The 24,307-nt window shown below is 42.0% G+C and overlaps 1 protein-coding gene across 1 annotated transcript in view; it reads right to left on the bottom strand.

Moving 5' to 3' along the window:
* Positions 1-20,938, bottom strand: part of LOC140120928 (uncharacterized) — an 89,728-nt gene extending 68,790 nt beyond the window's left edge. The window contains exons 1-4 of the mRNA XM_072139973.1: positions 20,918-20,938; positions 20,636-20,713; positions 4,868-5,020; positions 2,292-2,341 (exon numbers count right to left, since the gene is read on the bottom strand). Of these exons, the coding sequence (XP_071996074.1) occupies positions 2,292-2,341; positions 4,868-5,020; positions 20,636-20,668 (236 nt within the window). The 5' untranslated portion in view covers positions 20,669-20,713; positions 20,918-20,938. The remainder of the gene's footprint in view (positions 1-2,291; positions 2,342-4,867; positions 5,021-20,635; positions 20,714-20,917) is intronic.
* Positions 20,939-24,307: the final 3,369 nt, after the last annotated feature.

Raw genomic sequence — 24,307 nt, 5'->3', positions numbered from 1 at the left:
GTCCCCCCCAAGGTCTGATGCACAGTCTGCTTCTCTGGGAGCCTCCACATGCTGGGCCTCAGCTCATAGCCCTGCTTGGGGTTGGAGGAGCTGGACTGCCTGTACCACAGGGCATCGGAAGAAAGCAGATATGTTCACTTCACATTTTTTTCTAGTTATACTTTACAATGTTTGGGTGCTGTTCGATCACCCGTTGTTCCATACAAAATTCTTCTTATGCAATGCTCCTGTTCCTGATGCAATGTAATTTTTGTAACAGAAGATAATATTATACTGTCCTATTGTAGCATCCTGCTAATAGCAAGGCATACAGCCAGGCCTTATCCTTCCCATGAAATTTAAGAATTCAGAGCTGCCTCCCACAGCTGACCAAAAATTGTGACCACAAGAGTATAATTCAGTTGTGTGATGACGGCAATGGTAGTTCATCCAAGGCAAGACCAGATAAAAGCAGTTCTTCCCACACATTAAAAAGTTAATGTCCCAATGAAAGTGCCAAAAATAGAAGATCAAACTTCCTACTACTTGTAATATGTAAACTGTATAAGACTGTAAATAGTTTTCCCATTCTTTACTGAAATAATGAATTTAGTGTTACCTAGTTTACAGACCAAGGTAGTGACATACAACTCATACCAAACAACTACCATACAATAATAATAATCTAATCACATCTAGCTAAATGGATATGATAGATCAGGATGAAGGAGCGTACACCAAGCACACTGGCATGCTGGTGTGTGCCCCCTCTGGCAGAATCCGCTCTTCTTTTAGCTTCCCTGGTCTTAACCAAAAAAGGATTTTAAAATTATGCAAATTAGCCTAAGGGGCTCCAGGCAGCATAGGTTTTAATGGAGCCTGGAGCCCCTCAGGATCATTTGCATAATTTATAAAAACAAGGACATAAGAAGCGTAAAGAATAGCAGATCAAGCCGGAGGGGGCACACACCAGGATGTCGATGTGCTTGGTTTACAATCCTTCATTCTGGTGGTAGATGTCCTTTATAAGGGTTTTCCCGCTCATTGAAGGGTTTTCTATTAGAGGGGGGTCCCAAAATTGCCTGATCCCTGCTCCCCAACCTTAAACCTGCGAATAGGAGGATGAGGTTTTTTTTAGTGGGAATACTTCTTTAAGTTTATTTATTACAATCTGATGAGTCTAGGTAAAACCACTGGAATGCCATCAATCATGAGAACGGGAGTCCCATTCTCCATAAAGCATCAAGTGGAGTATGTGACCTGCTGTTTCATTTATTCTCTACAAGAGTGCCAGAGATAGCCATGCACTGGCATTAGTGTCCCAATTAGGACTATCCTATCCTATCCTATCCTATCCAGGGGCTGCACTTGGAAGTCTGCACCTGCATCTTGAATGTGGTACAACTATGACTTCTGTGAAGAAATTATCATAGTACCAGGAGCTAAGTTAAGTAAAAAAAAAAATCCTTCTAAATTGCAGACAAAAGGTATATTTAAGACTAATAATTTAGTATGTAACTGCCTGATGCTGATTTAGTGTGCAAAATATTGCAGGGTTCCTTTCAGGATATTAGTTGAAAGAGAGTCTACCACCCTCCACCAACCATTATAATTTGCTGTCAGCATGTTGTAGAGTAATGGCCTGTGATAACAACATATCTTTATTATATTTGTGCATTATTCCATCTCCAAGAAACTCCCATTTTAATCTATATGCTAATGAGGCAGTTGGGGCTCCCTGATTGTGTCCTCAGAACCCAGAGCACTGCTATTCCTGCCTAAATCGCTTCCCTGTTCTTCCAGTGTTGCCCCATGCTTCTAACAAGACCAATCTACTGGCTCATCTGACAGAGAGGGGAGTGGTCCAGGCAACATTAGCAGTGTTCCAGGGTACAACATGTGTGCATCCAGTGCCTCATTAGCATACGGATTAAAATGGGAATTTCTCTGAAACAGCGTAAAGGGCAAAATAGGTACAGGTATTTCTGAAATGCCAGTGCATTTTTCTGCAACATACAGCCAACAGATTATAATGCTGGGAGAGACAGTAGACTCCCTTCAACGAGGCTGCCAACATGAATTGCCAAACTAGTTTAGCTGGTCATCCAAACCTAAGAAATAACATTGCGGATTTTTAGATATTTATGAAAAAATAGTATTGTGGAGGCATGTGGAACAGTAACTCCCTATGACTTGCTTACACAGTTTTTTTTAGATTATGTCCAAACACCAAAAAACAAATATTGCCATGTTCTATTGGGCAGTGTATTATAAACCCATCTCTACCCCAAGACTAATGAAAACATACAAACCTCAAGTCTTCTAGTTCTTGCTTTAGTTGATCATTTTCTTCCTGAAGTTTCTAAAAGATTACATACGAGATTACACAATATGCAAACCTTACAGAAACAAATGGTCACTTGGCTAGCTTAACTAGAACTTGCAATCTATAGTAAAGTAGAGAACAGATCTTAACATAAAATAAAAATACAGAAAAAAAAACAATTCCTTGTGACACCCAATGGTGGGCCAGACTGCTGGTTGTCCCCATGCTACAGTGTTTCCAAAAAAATATAAAGAATGTGGTAAAGTCCTAAAGTATGCCGTAATGGCCTGTCAGAAACACTATACAGGCAGTATAAGTTACGTACAAGGTAGGTTCCATAGGTTTGAATTTGTATGTAAGTCGAAACTGTATATTTTATAATAGTAGTTCCAGACAAAAAAATTCAAATTTTTTTGCTGTAATTGGACCAAGGATTATCAATAAAGCAGGGGGCAGAGGGGTCCTTCTTTAACTAGGGGTCACATGTAAGTCGTGCGCCCTTAAGTAGGGGACCGCATGTACATGTATCCTACATCATCAGTGGGCACTCCAAATGAGAATGACACCCACAAAGACTGAACCCAAAGAGGAATTAAATCTTTGAGCCATAAATCTTGTGAAATTGGGGATAGAAGTTCTGATTTGGAAGCTGAAGCTCTTCATTCATCTTTGTGTTTTGGGTTTCTCATTGGAGAGTCAATTCTTGAAGTGAGATTAGGTTCTAGAAGACCAGAACAGAGAAACTCTACTGTGCACTGTTCTGATCCTCTGATGGATAAAGACCAGAAACAATTAATAGCATGGCCATAGTATAGCCCAGACTCTGCTGCCTCACATAAAGTCTAAGCCCCTTAACGACCAGGCCCTTTTTTGGTTTTTGCATTTTCATTTTTCACTCCCCACCTTCAAAAATCTATAACCTGTGTGAGGGCTTGTCTTATGCCTAACAAATTGCACTTCATAGTGAGGGTATTTAATATTCCATGACGTGTACTGAGAAGCGGGAAAAAATTCCAAATGCAGTGATATTGGTAAAAAAAATCCATTTGCTCCATTTTCTATCGGGCTTGGATTTAACGGAATTCACTGTGCTCCCCAAATAACATGTCTACTTTATTCTTTGGGTCAGTGTGATCACAGGGAAACAAAAAAAGTATAGGTTTTATAATGTTTTCATACATTTACAAAAATTAAAACCTCCTGCACAGTAAAAAAAAACCTTCATTTTGCCATCTTTTTCATACTACAGTGTACGGAGCTGTGGGTGGTGTCATTTTTTTTTTGCAACTTTTGATGAGGTTTTCAATGCTACCATTTTAAAGACTGTGCAGCCTTTTGAGCACTTTTTATTGATTTTTTTTATATTCTTCAAAAAAGTGGCTTTTTTTTACCACTTTGGACGGAAAAAAATGTTATTATATTTTCATAGATCGGACATTTTGGGACGCAGCAATACCTAACATGTTTATGATTTTTACGGTTTATTTATATTTATATCAGTTCTACGGAAAGGGAAAGGGGAGGAGGGCATTTGAATTTTTAGGGGGTTTTTTTTATGTACCAAAGAGACCCAATCAGGTCGAAATAATGCTGCCTACAGGTGGGAGTCTGTTCCTTCTGGAATAGATATACTGGTTTGGCTTCAATCCCGCATCATGTCATTAGGCTTCCTGAAAGTCATGCTTGATGTCAAGGGAACTGCCTTACAAGGTAGCTAAAAGAGGTGTGGTTTTCTTTATTCCATCCTTATCGCACATTGTAATGAAATTATTCAATTCTTAGCATGACCCGAGGCTGTCATGTGACCAGATCAACCCTCCCTGATGACGGAAGTGACGATCTTCACTAAGATCTTGGGTGTTATCGGTGGGTGTTTTCTGCAATATGCAGCAAAGACCCTCTGGGTATGGAGAGGGCTCAGTCCATAAGCCTCTCCAAACATTCCCAGACGACGTGTGACATACTATTATGTCACACGTCGTTAAGCTTTGCGGCCGTACATACGTTCCCCATAGACGGCAATAGTCACACAGAACGACCATTCCATAATCACAATAAAGATAGAGCGTGCTCTATCTCCGGCCGTTTTCACAGCCATGCAGCATTATTTTTTAATGGAGAGAGGAGGGGTTATCCCTCTTCTCCAGCACGGCTTACGTATGCACGCCCGCTACAGCCATACGTTAGTGTAAATGTAGCCTTACAGACATTTAGCTTAGATTCCTTCTTCAGGTCTAGGTTCTTGAAAACTAACTGCTGCAGCTTCCTGAGAGACATGGTCAGAGCTGATGCCTAAATGTATCCACTATTAAAGAAACACATTTAAAGTGATAAAATAACACCTAGGTGTGGGCTCATGGATTATTCTGACAGGCCCTTATGTTCTCCAACCTCCTTATGACCTTTCCATCTTCAAAGAAATGTAAAATCTGAATTTTTATATACTATACACTCACGCTTCACCTCATTCAGCAATGAATTTCTCTGCGCACTGAATTTTCCATGTTTTACTTCTAGTTTATTTTCTTTGGGAAATATACAGGAACACATTAGGAAACTGACCGCCAATTTCTGCTCATTTCCTGAAGACCTCCTACTTGAGGCATGTGACTGGAACTCATTCTGGCCATCTCCTGTTAATAGCAGCTTTCCATGATCTCCTGGGCCAGTGGAAAGATGTGTGCCTGCTGCGGAGCGACGTACGGCCTTCCCAGCCTAGCGAAGAAAATAAAGAAACATACAGATGAATGAGTATAAAAACAAGTGTCAAAGCATCATACAAAAAGTAATCAGATTTCTCAGCAGGATCCTGTGTAAGCATCAAACACTACGGAAAATCTAGAGAGTAGCAACTAACTTCTACATATGCACTGAAAGATGGAGCCCTGAATAATGTGCCATGAACTAAACTGTTGTATAAAAAGTCAGTACTAAATGCACCATTTATTATTACATTCCACCTATCGGTGGCTATAAAAACATTTTCATTACAAGTGATGAATGGTTTTCATAGGATGCAGCTCATGTATAGGGGATTTCCTACATAACTAAAGAACTATCCATATGATCGGTGGAGGTGGGGAGATACAGAACTCTGAAAATCCTGTATCGGCCGTCCTGTGCACCGCACGCACATCTCTTGTTGACCCCAATGACAGCTCCGTATGCAGTTCGTCTTGGTTGTTGATACAATATGAAGAGCTATGTAGTTATAATTCCAACCATAACGTATAAGAATGGGAAGGGAAGTGTATCACACCCCCACCAATCAACTACCGTAACACTGACCTATTGAATTCTGGGGAATTCTGGCACCACATTATCCATAAGATAATGTAACAGTGTAGTGCCAGAATACCTCTTGTAAACTGAATTTAACTGTACCTAAAAGCGTTTAGTGGTCTCGATCTATGGGAGGTTGGTCTGACTGTATATAATATCTATGGAGGGTTCTGGGTGTATACAGGGCAGTTTCTAGCACAAGTCAAATCTCAAACACCCCCCAACTCAGAGTTCATTAAAATATATGAAATGCGCCGTGATGTGAGCATGAACAGTAACCCCACTAAATTAAAAATATTTCTTATGAAAAACTATTAAAAAGTTTGTTAACCCTTTGGGTGCAGCTGCACGTTCAGTTTTTCAGATGCAGTTTTTAATGCCCAAACCAGGAGTGGAGTGAAAATAAAGGAGGAGCAGCTTCTCTCAATGATCTCAAAGTTCTCACCCATTATGATCCACACCTGCTTTTGGCGTCAAAAACTGCACCTAAAAAACTGAACGTGTGGCTGCACCCTTTAGGTGATTTTTTTTGTGGGACGAGTTATTCTTTTTTTATTTTGGAGCGTGTAACATTTTTAAATCACTTTTTAGAGCATTTTTTAAGGTGACTAATTAAAAGTTATGGTTTTTTAAAAAAAACTTTTTCAGGTTTTATTTTTACAGCGGTCACTGTGCGGGCCCAATAACAATTCTGTTTTATTATACAGATTGTTATGGACACGGCCAGAGGTCACACTAACATTTTTACAGAAGGATATTAATACTCCTCTTACTATTTCTGGGGAGAACACCGCGCACACACACCTTGCACACCACACACTCTACACACAGCATGCACTCTACACACTCACTGTACACAGAACACACTATACATAGAGTGTAGTGATCACAGTGTGGGCGGTGTACTCCCCTGATGGGCCTCGCCCTCACCTGGCACTGGTTTCTGGTCCTGCGGGGATCATATTAACACTGTCCTTGACCTGCAGTGCAAGGAGCAGGACAAGGAGCAGCAGCCCCGCTGTGCACTTGTCTTGCCCAGGCCTGCGCTCTCGCTCCGGGTCTCTTTGGTGCGCTGCTGACACGGATCCCTTTGTCACACATCCTGCTGAGCTGCCCAGCACTAAGCCTGTGCGCTATACGGAATAACTGCCAAGCGTACTTTTATGCGTGGCAATTATTTTGTGGGGTTATTGCGCCTCATCACGCGAATGTTTTAAACCTTATTTTTTAACCTTTTCACTGTATACAAACTTGAACCAGCAATGCTCTGCACTGATGTATTGTAGTGTAGTGTAAATTATCTTGCATGCTCTGGCATGCAAAGGTAGTTTACAGTCAGACCCAGAAGGGGTCAGACTGCTGGGGACATCAGGCAGCCCCGGAGCGCTAGGCAGACCTCGGGGCTGCCCTGAAGAGGATCAGAACCCCCGATAAACAACACAGGGGGAGGAAGGTTGGATCAGAAGAGGGCGTGTAAAAAGTTAACACCGTAACAGGTTAACACGTGTAAGTGGTTAACGCTGGCTCCGATCACGCGTGTTAGAGTGTGGTGTCAGTTGTGATATACAGCTGACACCCACTACTTCTGGTTCGTGAGCTGGTGCCAGAAGCTGGGTGTAGTGTAGGGCTCAAAGGGGATATATCACAATGTTGCTGTATTTGTATCCCACAGATATTCTAGCAATGTCACACACACACACACACACACACATATATATATTTATTTATATATAGTACACAAATCACTTTTGTTATTATGAAATTTGAATTATGCACTGATATGATCACTTTTTATACATTTCAGTCTCTGGAACTATCACATTGTTTGACAAAGGCTCCTGAATAGGAACTGAAACTTTGCCTTTTTGCACTTTTATTTTCTATTGAACTACTGTATTGGTGTGATTCTGTTTTTGATTTTAGTATCAGCTGGATACTTTATGACAAGGGGTGAATTAATTTGGTAGTATGCATATGGGGGCGGTTAAATAAATTAGAAGCAGGCTCTTTATAAAAAAAAAAATCAGTAGAACTGTATATATATAAAACAGGGGTGTGTATGTAAATTAGCACGGTGCTGTTTTTCTGATCCCGGGTGTTAGTGTTGGGTCTGGGCTGTGATATCACAGCCCGACACCGGCACCAGCTAAATCAGATGTCCCAAAATCTTCTTCTGACGCCCCGCCATAAAAAAGGCGCCACATCAGAAAAAGTACCCTTAATGACCGCCGTAAATAGCTGATGGGGCGGTCATTAAGGGGTTAATTATTAACCCTAGCAATGTGTGAAGATGTTATCAATTATTATTCTGGGAATCAGAATAATTCATATACAAATGGGTCCTTAAAATATAAGCCAATATATAATTAGTTGTTATTTTGCTCCCCTTAGCAGAAAAATGCTGTGGACATACAATGAAATGAAAAATTAAAATGCTGCTGGCCCTTCAATCATTCCGTTAATTTCCTCCGCACGGAGCAGACACAGTACAGAAGATGTCCACATCACGTGTCCTGCACCTGTCTGGGCAGGTCATGTGATCAGCACTATGTTTGGCTGTAGTCGGTTGGTTGCAGTGCATCCTGTATGGCCTGCGCTGTGGAGATGGTAGCTACAAATCATTAATATGGTAAACGAGCAAGAAAGTCTGCTATATCATCACTGGGAACAGAGCATAAGAGGGAGGAGGAGTTACTGAGAACTAAAGGATCATGGGACTTGTAGTTTCCAGTGGCGGCCATATTGGTGATAACTCCACCTACTTTAGAGAGGCCATAACATTTTGTGAATCATAAAATCAAACTAATTAAGCTCAATTTTGTGACTAATGACATTGAGTTTTGTTACTTTCATTTATTTATAGCATCATGGGTTTTTGTATCAGACGTTCGTATTCCTGGAATACCCCTTTAATCCTGTCAGCATATTCTGATCAGGTTGTAGATGCTTTTTAAAGATTTCCCAGCAATTTTAGTGAGAAATAGAGGTGTAGGCTGCTTTAGCATTTCAATTTTCACCTCAGGCAGCAAAAAGGCTGTAATCGACCCTGATACAGAGGCTAAACGTCTGCACAGCCGCTACAGCAGCAGTTGCAGGATATAGCAGGTATGCACCCATCGACGTGAGGTGCTGGCAATGATGGAAGGTGCGGCAATGAACCACAGAGAGTTGCAAATAGGGACTTATGTTTAATAACCCCAAATCTTGACCAACTCGGCAAGTTGCATACAAGACATAGACAAGTTATGATCCCAAATATACAACTTGGACGGCAGAGACATACAACATGTTAAATGGTTCTGGTAGCACATGTGATTTTTCTCTTCTCTCTCTTCAGACATTTTTGTAGCTTATGCTGTGTGCAAGCAGCAGCTGTAATTATCCACTGACACTAATGTCTACTGTCCGGTTATAATAGGGGAACTTGAATAGAAGTGATCGCAGTAGGAAAGCTTGCAAGCACGACACGTCCAGTGCCAAGCACCACACTCTAATTAGAGCGCAGTTCCGGTCTGACAAGAAGGCCTTAACCTTCTGGAGGGCGTAATGAGCCAGGCAATGTTTGAAGCTTAAAAATAAGCAGCGGAGAACAAGGAGGGAGCTGAGAACTACTTTAAAATGTGCTAAACCAACAGATACAGGTGACCGAACACTGAACTGTACACTTGGCAAAGGCGAGTGAAGCGCTGGGGGTAGAGAGGGGTCGCTGGGGCTTTGTTGGTTCTTTTGTTTACGAAACAAGTGACACAATCTGACCGATCATAGCTCTGAGCAGTTAGTTATGTGCAGCAAATTAGAGGCAAATACAAAACTGGCTTAGGGGTAAGAAAAAGGAGGCCAATATGGGATGAGGCAAATCAAGAGGAATGAAATGTGCAAATGAAATCTAATTATATTTTACAGCCCGGGAGAATTAGACACAACGAGACTGGATGGAACCCGGTTATTTGCTGGTTTAAGGCTAACAGAATAGAAACAAGATGTTACATATTAGGCCAAGTCCTGTTTAACTGTACTGAAAAAAGGGGTTTTCTATTCCTGATACTACTCGTATTCCAGTCACAACAAGTTTTCAAGAGAACAGGGGCGTGTTCTACCTCAAATGAATGAAGCGGCAGGTCATGCAGGTCACCACCGCTCCATTCACCTGGGACAGAAGTAGAGGAGTGCTGCACTCGAGTGACAGGGAAATAAGAAACAGGGAGATGGAAATAAGAGGAGGCAACATGGAGAGAAAGGGACATAGAAATATAACTGGACAGCAACATAAGAGAAGCAGAGGGCATAGAAATATTTAAGCAGGGGCAATATAGAAAGATAAGATGTACAACATAGAGAGAAGGTAGCATAAAGAGATAAGTGGGAGCAGCTATAGATAGTGACATAGAGGAATACATGGAGGCAACCATTAAAAAGGGGGAAGAATAAATGGGGGAGCATGGATCAATAACAGACAGAAGGGTACAAGTCATATGCAGTCTGCACCCCTGAATGCAACACAGCCTTGCAAACCCATTCTTCCCAGAGGTTTCCCTTTGAGACAGAAAAAGATATATTCAAGTAAAATTTAGGCATGTTTTTAAGAAAAATAATTAAATTGAGTATAATATTTAGAATTTTTTTGGCTTCTAAAAAAATTAGATTTTGAGCAAAATCAACAACAATTGACTAGAATACATCTGCACGAGGCGGTGGAGCTGGTAAGCCAAACATACGACTCCAACTCAGTTTCCCAAACTTTGACTGCAATTTCACTATCCGACTACACAGTCCTCTTCTCTTTATCAAGCTGGCAGTGCTGAGATAAATGGGGAAATTCCTTCCCAGTGTCTTATTGCTATAATCTATAACATAGGAGCTTCACTTCTGAGCATGTACATAATGTGCAGCACACATCTCATCTCAACTAAACTAAAAAGGGGGAGCACATGCCACACCAACAGGCCACATAAAGCCTGTCAAGCTATGAGTTATGGTCCGTACCCTGCTGATAGTCCAATGAGCACTTCCATAACTGATGTAACATAACTGACTATTGGTGCAGGAGGGCGGGTAGTGGTGAGTGCAGCTGAGAAGTTCTCACTGCTCTTGGGTCCTCTCCTGCTGCTCCGTTCTGTGTCCACAGAACTAATATTAGTCTTGTATTCCACACATCTGGCCTTTATGGATGAGTGGTAAGAAGAAAAGCATTTTTGAAAATAAGTCATAAGAAGTTCCATCTGCACTTTGCAAAAAGATATGGAGAGGATACAGTAAGCTGCTCTGGACAGATGACACCAAAACTTGACTTTTGACTGAAATGCTATGTGTAGAAATAAGCCAGAACCCTGAACACACCAAGCATGGTGGTGGCACCATCATACTGGGACATACAGTCAAAGCTACAAAATGGCACAAAGTCCAGACCCAAATCTCAATCTGTGGTGCGACTTGAAAACTGTGTTTCAAAAACAGTCTCCAATCTGACCGACCTATGCAAAGAAGATTCCTGCCTCTAGATATGCCAATCTTTTAGAGGCCTTCCCAACAGGTGGTCCTACAATGTAGTGCAGCTGAATACATATGTACACCAGACCGTCCAGTTTATAACACTTATCATTTTCTTCATGCCTCATATACAAAAGTAAGTATAATACATGGGTAATTATCTGTCATTATGTTCTAAAGTAATATGATGGGACAGCATCCATCTTCACAGCACGCTGTAAACTAGATGATCTGGCTTCATCCATCTCAAATGGAAACCTGATGACATCTTGTGGACGATGTGGAAACTACAACCATTTAATATTTCTTCCGAAGTGATTATTTAAAAAGTCACCTCCTCCTCTTATATGAAAGAAACTATTCTGGAGCATGTTTTCTTAACCCATAACCCCCTAGTGTCTGATTGTATCCCCTTGAGGATCTGCCCTAGTATGAGATGGAAGGCAGATCTTAGGGGGTAATAGAACACTGTCTGCTCTCCTGACATGTCTATTATAATATTTAAACTCTTCATAAAAATGAATTCTGGAGTATCTATTCTTTGATTTCTATATTGTACCATGCAGCCATAGGAAGACAATTTGGTGGGGGAGCACTAGTACTCAGAAAACCCTGTGGGTGCTACATGCATCACAAAATACAATGTATGAGTATGGAATGATCCGGATTGTGAAGCTGAAGTTGTGCACCCCGGTCTCAGCTCTGAGCTCTCCCCCTGTCCGATCTGTTACTGTTTCTACTACATCTTTACTGTTTGAAGATTTTAACACATACATGTTCTTCATGTCTGCCAGATATTGTACATGTACGGTTGTTGTTTCTTGCTTGTATGTTGTTTACCCATAGAGGCATCTGTCACATGGGTGCCCGCTCCAGTGTCTTTTTGTATAGCCTATTAGCTTTTTAAAAAAAAGTTTTTATGTTTTTGCCCCATGTCCTTTACTTACATGAACTTTGTGTCAGGATGTATGGGGTTTTTTTGGAATACAGATAAAATGGGGACATTTATCATTACATGGCATCCGGTCCGAGGTCTATATTATCTGTCGGCCAGTCTTTGCAGTAAGTAATTTGTCACTGTTGTCTTGTTTCTGTGTTAAATTGGTGTATGGGTGGTTTATTGCATGATACAGACTTTATAAAATCACTTTATAAAGTCACCTGACACCTGTGGTCCCCCTGTACCAACCTATGTGGCCCCTATACAATCAGCTCCCGTCCCCCTGCTGTCACCTCTGTCCCTCCTGTACCAGTGAAACTGAGGAAAAAACACATTTGCAACATTTTGTTTTGGACTTAGTTTTTACGGCTTCCATTGTGCGCACCTAGTGACACCTCCTCTTTATTCTTTAGGGTCGTACGATCACAGAGATACTAAATATATATTCATTGCCGTTTTTATATTTTGATAGATCGGCCATTTTGGGACCTGATGATACACAACAAATTTATTATTTGATTATTATTTCATTTATTTTTTATATATTTTCATACTTCATATATATTTTTTTTCAACTTTTTTTAACTGTATATTTAGACGCCCTAGGGTACCTGAACCATAGAGGGTCTGATTGATCCTAACATATGCTGCAATACCAATGTATGGCAATATATGCAATACATATATAATAAATGTGAGCCATTATCTGTACCCACTGGAACAACTTCAGTACCACAATCTGTTTTTTTCTGTATACTCATATAATAAAATGGGTATTCTGACAATTTCAGGTGCTCCCCTATCCAATAACAGGATGAAGGGAACTTTTTAAGTAATGAAATACTGGGGCAGATTTACTTACCCGGTCCATTCGCGATCCAGCGACGCGTTCCCTGCGGTGGATTTGGGTCTTCCGGCGATTCACTAAGGCAGTTTCTCCGACGTCCACCAGGTGTCGCTGCTGCGCTGAATGCACTGAAGTTCACCAAGCCGGGCCGAGTGAAGGTAAGCGCATGTCCAGCGACACTTTTTTTATTTTTTAAATGCGGCGGGTTTTCCGAATCCGTCGGGTTTTCGTACGGCCACGCCCCCCAATTTCCGTTGCGTGCATGCCGGCACCGATACGACACAATCCGATCCCGGGGCAATATAGGCAAAACAGAAAAATTCGGGTAACCCGCCGTAAAAACGCAAATCGGGCCCTTAGTAAATGACCCCCACTGTCTCAGGTAGTCTGAAGATGATGAATGGAAGTCAAGAAAATTCACCTAATTGAACACATGGAACAATACATCTGGATAATATCAGTTATACCCAGAGGTACACAAGAATGTTCCCAGTAAGATGCAGAAAATAACAACAAACAGTTTGAAAGCCAAGGTATATGTGATGATCTGCAACACCTGGAGGTAAGCAAGGTGAGCGAACTATCATTTTCACAGACGCCCAATGGACGCAGGTTGACGGAGGAATAAAAAGTGAGAGAGAGTGTAACATGTGACCTCCAGGGTGGTGCAGCACTCACAGCCCCTAAAGACTGAGAGAACTCTTTCACTACCCCAGCGGAAACAGACCTCAGTGAACCGATCGACACCAGATCTTGTAAGCCAGTCCTTAATGCGATTATATCGGGCCAGAAGCCAGCCCAGGTTGTGAATCTCTAGAATAGATCATGACGTGATAAAAGAACAATGCAGGTCAATATTTAATTGCATATGGCAGACCAGAACACTATACACACAAGAGTTTTATGTATATTAACCCCTTAAGGACGCAGGGTTTTTTTGCTCATTTCCCGCTCTCCACTTTCAAAAATCCATAACTTTTTCATTTTTCCGTGTACAGAGCTGTGTGAGGGCTTATTTTTTTAAGTAAAAAATTTTACTTTCCCATGATGTTATTTAATATTCCATGTGGTGTAATGGGAAGCAGGAAAAAATTCCAAATGTGGAAAAATTTTTTAAAAATGTGTGTCACGTTCTTGTGGGCTCAGGTGTTAAGACTTTCACTCCAAATAACACCTGTACCTTATTCGTTGGTTCGCTACGATCGCGGTGATACCAAATTTTTTAAAGGTTTTATTGCGTTTTAATACATTTTCAAAAATGTAACGAATGTGTATGAGAAAGAAAATTTTTTTTTGCCATTTTCTGACGCTAATAACTTTTTCATACTTTCACGGAGCTGTGTGAGGTGTAATTTTTTGCGAAATGAGCAGACGTTTTCATTGCTACCATTTTGAGGACTGTTTGACATTTTGATCACTTTTTATTCCATTTTTTATGTCATGTTAAAAGGTGTAAAAGTCCCAATTCGGACATTTGGGCACCATTTCCCGTTTTGGAGGTCATCGTCGGCAATAACCGTTTTTACATTTTGACAGATCAGGCATTTTGGGACGTGACGTTACCTATCGTGTCTGTGATTTTTACTGTTTATTATGGTTTGTTTTATATCAGTTCTAGGGAAAGGCCGGTGATTTGAATTTTTAATGTTTTATTAATTTTTTACATTCTTTTAACTTTTTTTTTCACTATTTCTTAGACCCTCTAGAGTACATAAACCCTAGATGGTAATATCGTTCCTACCATATACTGTAATACTACTGTATGGCAGTACATGGCGTTTTTGCATATGGTTCATTACAATGAGCCACTGGCTCATTGTAACAAATCTCCTGAAACCATGCAGCCTCGGGTCGAGGCTGTCATGGCAACCGATCGCCGCCCCAACGAAGACTTTCAGGGGAGCGACGATCTGAAGAAACATGGCGGTGCTGACCACTGGGGATAGCGATGGGTCCTTGCTGCAATATGCTGCAAAGCCCATCTCAATATGAAGAGGGCTCAGCCCGTGAGCCCTCTTCATATACCCTTCATAGCTCTGCGGCAGATACACTCACCGGCCACTTTATTAGGTACACCATGCTAGTAACGGGTTGGACCCCCTTTTGCCTTCAGAACTGCCTCAATTCTTCGTGGCATAGATTCAACAAGGTGCTGGAAGCTCCTCAGAGATTTTGGTCCATATTGACATGATGGCATCACACAGTTGCCGCAGATTTGTCGGCTGCACATCCATGATGCGAATCTCCCGTTCCACCACATCCCAAAGATGCTCTATTGGATTGAGATCTGGTGACTGTGGAGGCCATTTGAGTACAGTGAACTCAATCTCATGTTCAAGAAACCAGTCTGAGATGATTCCAGCTTTATGACATGGCGCATTATCCTGCTGAAAGTAGCCATCAGATGTTGGGTACATTGTGGTCATAAAGGGATGGACATAGTCAGCAACAATACTCAGGTAGGCTGTGGCGTTGCAACGATGCTCAATTGGTACCAAGGGGCCCAAAGAGTGCCAAGAAAATATTCCCCACACCATGACACCACCACCAGCCTGAACCGTTTATACAAAGCAGGATGGATCCATGCTTTCATGTTGTTGTCGCCAAATTCTGACCCTACCATCCGAATATCGCAGCAGAAATCGAGACTCATCAGACCACGCAACGTTTTTCCAATCTTCTACTGTCCAATTTCGATGAGTTTGTGCAAATTGTAGCCTCAGTTTCCTGTTCTTAGCTGAAAGGAGTGGCACCCGGTGTGGTCTTCTGCTGCTGTAGCCCATCTGCCTCAAAGTTCGACGTACTGTGCGTTCAGAGATGCTCTTCTGCCTACCTTGGTTGTAACGGGTGGCGATTTGAGTCACTGTGTCCTTTCTATCAGCTCAAACCAGTCTGCCTATTCTCCTCTGACCTCTGGCATCAACAAGGCATTTCCGCCCACAGAACTGCCGCTCACTGGATGTTTTTTCTTTTTCGGACCATTCTCTGTAAACCCTAGAGATGGTTATGTGTGTGAAAATCCCAGTAGATCAGCAGCTTCCGAAATACTCAGACCAGCCCTTCTGGCACCAACAACCATGCCACGTTCAAAGGCACTCAAATCACCTTTCTTCCCCATACTGATGCTCGGTTTGAACTGCAGGAGATTGTCTTGACCATTTCTACATGCCTAAATGCACTGAGTTGCCGCCATGTGATTGGCTGATTGGAAATTAAGTGTTAACGAGCAGTTGTACAGGTGTACCGAATAAAGTGGCCAGTGAGTGTATATCCCTTGTAGAGCATAAAGGGGTAAATATACAGTGCAAAGAGTTAAAAGATACTGGTGTTTGTTAAATCTAGTACATGAAGTCATGAAGATGAACAAGAAGTCAGCTACTGTGTTGTGGCTGACATTGGAAGGCGAGGGCGGCAGGTAGGTTTCCTACAGCACAATGTTGGACGTGACCTTTCCCAGGAGAGAACAAAGACCTCACATGGGTCCTGATGTTTTAACCTCTATGTTGGAAGCACCCTTTCTGCATCTAGGAGGGTGGTAATTGTTCTTTTACATGGGTCAAACTACTGATCCTTCAAAACCTAAGACTGATCAGAATTCCTCAACGGAAGGTGATAGAGCAAGGGTACTGATGCCATCAAATCCGGCTGAGTACCCAGTACATTGACACTGAGCGAGATCTTCTAAGGAGTCTGCATATCTCTTCATCCAGGGGGTTCAGGAACAGACTGAGACCCAGGCATTTGTTTGTCCCATTCCCCAGATTCCAGAAATATAGCTCCGTTAGGAGGCACCATAGCTTCATACACCAGGCAGGACCTGACGTATAATTGTACATGTCATATAAACCATGAAATATTTACCATTAGTATACAGTCATAGACAAGTATATAAGCCTCACTTTAAAAACAGACAACCTTTCGTAAAAAAAAAAATAGAAAGTATCAAATAAAATATGCTACAAATGTCGTAATCTTTTATTGCAGTCCTGTGCTGGAAACAAGGCTGGATTATCACATTCCCTGCATTAAGAAGACAGGAAAGTCTGGCCAGGTCTGAATTATATAAATGTAACCAAACCAAAAAAAGAAAAATATTTCTGAAAGGCAAGAATTTGTTTGATTGCAAAAGTTTTGCTAAAAGTTTCCTAAGTTGTGCAGTAACTACACATACATGGCCACACTGTACCTGCTGCTACGTATGTGACCCAGTACATACTATACAGTACCTACCTGTTCACAAATAAAGTGTCTGGAAAAAGATTCTTGGAAACGAGCAGTGGAAAGTGGAGTTGTTTTTTTATTACTGCCATTTTTTTTACATTTTCCAAGAATTTGTTAGATGAAATAACATAATTGCTATCCAAAATTGGCGGAACATCTTTTAGTATAAGAGTTTTTAGAAAGTGTGTAAAATAAACATAGAGATCCGATTCTCAAGTAAATTAAGTTAAAAAATTTTTTTTAAAAATCAGCCACTAAAACCAAACCGCCCCAGAAAGCATCAATCTAATCAAACCCAAGCAAAAGTGGGTCATGGAGGCTTCAGTTCACAGGTTAGTGTGAGGACGGACACCACTTGGTTCACAGTCTATTGTGACCACGGTCCACACTATGTTGATCTACGGTCTGGCACTGTAAACCGCTAAGGGTCATTAATATGTCACTTTTTGGGCTTCATACAGGTCACTGGCTCACACTTGCAATGCAATGTAAACATTGCAGGTAACTTAAGATTTTGGGGGGACACCAACAAACGCTATGCTATCTTCTCCACAATACAGGCGCTCGCCCTTGTGGTGCCCGTTTACTCGAAACACATCTCAGCTGACAGGCCTCAATAGCTAATTCCTATCACTCCACCTATTCTACCCACTCACGTGGTGTGAGTGTACTTATACCTAGGGTCATACCCTTTGAATGTGGTCACCTCATCAGTGGATGTCCGCATTGTAAGTATCTACTGCTCTATTTATAGAATTCCCCTTATTATAGTAGTAATTTATGTACCAGCACCCTTAAATTGTGAAAAGGTGCTGGCGTTTGTAGCAACTTCCTCGCGGGTCCAAGTTCTCTCGGTGGGGGATTATAATAGTTATTTGGCTTCAGACTTGGATAAGTTCAGAACTAGAGGGGCAGGTTCCACGCAACAAAAAACTACTCGTGCTACACTACTGGATGAGGTAGGCTGGCACCCCCAGGATAAGCAATAGTCATGTTACTCCAGCTCCCATGGTTCCCTATCGTGAATAGACCTTCCCTTGGGAACATATTCCCTCCTTCTATATATCTCTGATGTTGCATATCTGCTGAGATCCACTTGCCAGTTCTGGTTAGGCTACTTCTCGATCAGGGTCGCCGTAATCCTGGGGGATTAATAAAAATCAACCCCTTTTGAATACAACTACTTGATAGGGGGGGGGGTGTCTATTTCTCTTACATAGAGGAATTTATCTCCCACAACAAGGGCACAGCATCTACATTAGTGGTTTGGTAAGTGCTAAAAGGGCATATCTTAGAAATATATATATGCAATAAACATAAAACTAAGGGGTAGGATACCTAGAGACCCTTAAAAATAGGGTCACTGCCACTGAATGCGTTTATATAGCCTCCCCGGATCCAACTATGGAACAGAACATTTACTATGCATTATAGTTAAGGCTCAAGGTGGGTTCTCTTAAATTAAAGAGATACACGACCAACGAGGTGACAAGTACGTTGAGGATGATGACATAAGAGCAGTTACTACTAAAAGAATCTCTAGATCTCTAGTTCGGCACCTGGACTTATTGATATGCTAGCCTTCTTGGACCGAATTGACATGCCATGTGTGACAGTGGAGGCTAGGGAACCGTTGAAGGCATCCTTAACGCTGGAAAATTTGGAGGCAGCTTTAGCAACCCTCTAGATAGATGGTCCCCTGTAGAGATTTATAAAAAGTAGAAAGATATTCTGTTGCCTAGATCAAGCAGGATTTATGCCTAGCAGGTCGACAGCACAAAATACACGACAACTATACCTTAACCTGCAGACACGGGGGGCTGGGCGGGAGGTGGTGCTGTGCTCTCACTCAATGCTGCGAAAACATTCAACAGCATCGACTGGGAGTTCTTGTGAGCAGTAATGGGCAAGTTGAGCTACTGCCCAAATTTTATTAATGGGGTTCAATTTATTATATAGAGTACCTAGAGTGAGATTAAGGACAAATGGTGGTCTGTCGGATACCATCACCTTGGAGATAGGGGTGTCTGCTTTCACCCCTGTTGTTCGCTGTAGTTGTTGAGCCTTTGGCGTGTCTCCTCTACATCGATACAGGGCTTTCCGGGTTCTGGGAGGGAGGAAAGAGTGTCCCTCTATGCGGATGACCACTTGTTATATTTGGGGAATGTGAATAGATACTTGGATGGGGAACTTTATGCAAGAATTTGGAGGACATCCAGGTAAATTGTAAAAAGTCTGCCATACTGCCTATGAAGAGAATGATGGTAGATCCTCAATCACTTGTAAAGAGTTTACAGGTCGTGGAGCGATTTAAATACCGGGGCATTAAGGACAAAACAACATTAAAAGACTATGGGGGTCATTTACTAAGGGCCCGATTCGCATTTTCCCGACGTGTTACCCGAATATTTCCGATTTGCGCCGATTGTACCTGAATTGCCCCGGGATTTTGGCGCACGCGATCGGATTGTGGCGCATCAGCGCTGGCATGCACGCGACGGAAACGGGGGGCGTGGCCGAACGAAAACCCGACGGATTCGGAAAAACCGCCGCATTTAAGACAAAAAATGTGTCGCAAAAATTACACTTACCTTCACCAGGTATAGGCCGGTGAATTTCAGGGCATTCCAGCACGCCTCCGGGGAACTTCAGTGCAGCAGCGGCGCGTTGTGGCGCTGCTGCGCTGGATCGCAAACGGACCGGGTAAGTAAATCTGCCCCTATCTGTCTGACAACCTGGCCCCACTTCTCTCCCAAAACTCCTGGTGTAAGCTTCCTATGTAATCAGTGGGAACCTACTGAAAAGTATTTTTTCCCCCCTAATTGCTATATGTCTTACATAACTCCTTATGGATCCTGAAGATATATTTCCCGATATATTTCCACAATGACCTTAGTCTGTTCCGCTCCCTGGTATACAAAAAGGGTACCACACGCATAAAATATGAATATGTAAAACAAAACAAGTGCTCGGGGTCTAGTGTTTCCCTACCCCTAAATTATACTTTGTATCATCCCAGCTGCAACACTTTAAAGGGTCGGGGAGTAGAGAGGAGTCCTGGATTGTCGTCAGGTTAATTTGCCAGTGGTCCAGATACCCGGTCCAATTGCAGGCTTTGAAAGCTGGATTTGTTAAGGTTCATAAGGTAACATAACCCACACTTCACCTGATGCAGGGTATATGGGCCACAATAAAGGAACTTAGGGGGTTGGGCCAGGTGGCAAGAGTTTAGCCCCCTGTGGTATAATAGCACCTTGCCAGAAAATGCTTCAGCTAGAGGGTTTCTCCCCTTGGGAACAGAAAGGGTTAGTCACGGTTGGCTGTTAATTATTGCTTTTAGACCTCCCGGCTGTGTCTGGTGAGAATTGGCTCATTTATATAACCTCTTTTCTCTAGTGTTCTGTGACTCTTGGAATCTGCACTTTTTGTATGTGTTGTGTCTTTCTATCTAAAAAAAGAAATTTTTAAGGCTTTGCTTTTCATTGCCGTAATAAAAAAAAGAGATCTGATTTCCAGGAGAACAGTAAAAATCTACAGTATAAAACAGAGATACCTGGAGATATTCAGAGGCAGGTATGGACGACATCTTCTTTGATGAGTCTAACCATCAGATGTTTAAAGTGGGAAAATCCTAAAGATGAAAGGTAAATTTTATAGATCAGGCTGAATAAACAACAAACACCAGCCAGAAAACAATACTGCTGTGCTCATAGACCAGCTCCATGGAAATACAGTATATAATAAGTATATATCCAATATATCCAATCCAATCCTGTCCCCGGCTGTATACACACAGTATAGTACACAGTATATAGAGTATATATCTCCTATGTACCTGTATAGTGTCCTGTCCCCGGCTGTATATATACAGTACAGTACACAGTATATACAGTATATATCTCCTATGTATCTGTATAGTGTCCTGTCCCCGGCTGTAAACACACAGTATATACAGTATATATCTCCAATGTACCTCTATAGTGTCCTGTCCCCGGCTGTATACACACAGTATATACAGTATATATCTCCTATGTACCTCTATAGTGTCCTGTCCCCGTCTGTATAAACACAGTACAGTACACAGTGTATACAGTATATATCTCCTATGTACCTGTATAGTGTCCTGTCCCCGGCTGTATACACACAGAACAGTACACAGTATATACAGTATATATCTCCTATGTACCTCTATAGTGTCCTGTCCCCGTCTGTATAAACACAGTACAGTACACAGTATATACAGTATATATCTCCTATGTACCTGTATAGTGTCCTGTCCCCGGCTGTATACACACAGTACAGTACACAGTATATATCTCCTATCTACCTGTATAGTGTCCTGTCCCCGGCTGTATACACAGTACAGTATACATTATATACAGTATATATCTCCTATGTACCTGTATAGTGTCCTGTCCCCGGCTGTATACACACAGTATAGTACACAGTATATACAGTATATATCTCCTATGTACCTGTATAGTGTCCTGTCCCCGGCTGTATACACACAGTATAGTACACAGTATATACAGTATATATCTCCTATGTACCTGTATAGTGTCCTGTCCCCGGCTGTATACACACAGTACAGTACACAGTATATACAGTATATATCTCCTATGTACCTGTATAGTGTCCTGTCCCCGGCTGTATACACACAGTATAGTACACAGTATATACAGTATATATCTCCTATGTACCTGTATAGTGTCCTGTCCCCGGCTGTATACACACAGTATAGTACACAGTATATACAGTATATATCTCCTATGTACCTGTATAGTGTCCTGTCCCTGGCTGTATACACGCAGGACAGTACACAGTATATACAGTATACACTCACCGGCCACTTTATTAGGTACACCATGCTAGTAACGGGTTGGACCCCCTTTTGCCTTCAGAACTGCCTCAATTCTTCGTGGCATAGATTCAACAAGGTGCTGGAAGCATTCCTCAGAGATTTTGGTCCATATTGACATGATGGCATCACACAGTTGCCGCAGATTTGTCAGGTGCACATCCATGATGCGAATCTCCCGTTCCACCACATCCCAAAGATGCTCTATTGGATTGAGATCTGGTGACTGTGGAGGCCATTTGAGTCCAGTGACCTCATTGTCATGCTCAAGAAACCAGTCTGAGATGATTCCAGCTTTATGACATGGCGCATTATCCTGCTGAAAGTAGCCATCAGATGTTGGGTACATTGTGGTCATAAAGGGATGGACATGGTCAGTAACAATACTCAGGTAGGCTGTGGCGTTGCAACGATGCTCAATTGGTACCAAGGAGCCCAAAGAGTGCCAAGAAAATATTCCCCACACCATGACACCACCACCACCAGCCTGAACCGTTGATACAAGGCAGGATGGATCCATGCTTTCATGTTATTGACGCCAAATTCTGACCCCACCATCCGAATGTCGCAGCAGAAATCGAGACTCATCAGACCAGGCAACGTTTTTCCAATCTTCTACTGTCCAATTTCGATGAGCTTGTGCAAATTGTAGCCTCAGTTTCCTATTCTTAGCTGAAAGGAGTGGCACCCGGTGTGGTCTTCTGCTGCTGTAGCCCATCTGCCTCAGAGTTCGACATACTGTGCGTTCAGAGATGCTCTTCTGCCTACTTTGGTTGTAACGGGTGGCGATTTGAGTCACTGTTGCCTTTCTATCAGCTCGAACCAGTCTGCCCATTCTCCTCTGACCTCTGGCATCAACAAGGCATTTCCGCCCACAGAACTGCCGCTCACTGGATGTTTTTTCTTTTTCGGACCTTTCTCTGTAAACCCTAGAGATGGTTCTGCGTGAAAATCCCAGTAGATCAGCAGTTTCTGAAATACTCAGACCAGCCCTTCTGGCACTAACAACCATGCCACGTTCAAAGGCCTCAAATCACCTTTCTTCCCCATACTGATGCTCGGTTTGAACTGCAGGAGATTGTCTTGACCATGTCTACATGCCTAAATGCACTGAGTTGCCGCCATGTGATTGGCTGATTAGAAATTAAGTGTTAACGAGCAGTTGGACAGGTATACCTAATAAAGTGGCCGGTGAGTGTATATCTCCTATGTACCTGTATAGTGTCCTGTGCCCAGCTGTATATACAGTACAGTACACAGTATATATCTCCTATGTACCTGTATAGTGTCCTGTCCCCGGCTGTATACACACAGTACAGTACACAGTATATACAGTATATATCTCCTATGTACCTGTATAGTGTCCTGTCCCCGGCTGTATACACACAGCAAAGTACACAGTATATACACTATATATCTCCTATGTACCTGTATAGTGTCCTGTTCCCGGCCATATACACAGTACAGTACACAGTATATACACTATGTATCTCCTATGTACCTGTATAGTGTCCTGTCCCCGGCTGTATACACACAGTACAGTACACAGTATATACAGTATATATCTCCTACGTACCTGTATAGTGTCCTGTCCCCGGCTGTATACACAGTACAGTACACAGTATATACAGTATATATCTCCTATGTACCTGTATAGTGTCCTGTCCCCGTCTGTATACACACAGTACAGTACACAGTATATACAGTATATATCTCCTACGTACCTGTAAAGTGTCCTGTCCCCGGCTGTATACACACAGTATAGTACACAGTATATACAGTATATATCTCCTATGTACCTGTATATTGTCCTGTCCCCGGCTGTATACACACAGTACAGTACACAGTATATACACTATGTATCTCCTATGTACCTGTATAGTGTCCTGTCCCCGGCTGTATACACACAGTATAGTACACAGTATATACAGTATATATCTCCTATGTACCTGTATAGTGTCCTGTCCCCGGCTGTATACACACAGTATAGTACACAGTATATACAGTATATATCTCCTATGTACCTGTATAGTGTCCTGTCCCCGGCTGTATACACAGTACAGTACACAGTATATACAGTATATATCTCCTATGTACCTGTATAGTGTCCTGTCCCCGGCTGTATACACACAGTATAGTACACAGTATATATCTCCTATGTACCTGTATAGTGTCCTGTCCCCGGCTGTATACACACAGTATAGTACACAGTATATACAGTATATATCTCCTATGTACCTGTATATTGTCCTGTCCCCGTCTGTATACACACAGTACAGTATATACAGTGTATATCTCCTATGTACCTGTATAGTGTCCTGTCCCCGGCTGTATACACACAGTATAGTACACAGTATATACAGTATA

Source organism: Engystomops pustulosus, chromosome 1, assembly GCF_040894005.1.
Source record: "Engystomops pustulosus chromosome 1, aEngPut4.maternal, whole genome shotgun sequence".
In the NCBI taxonomy this organism is placed as follows: Eukaryota; Metazoa; Chordata; class Amphibia; order Anura; family Leptodactylidae; genus Engystomops; species Engystomops pustulosus.
This window is presented reverse-complemented; position numbering and strand designations above follow the sequence as displayed.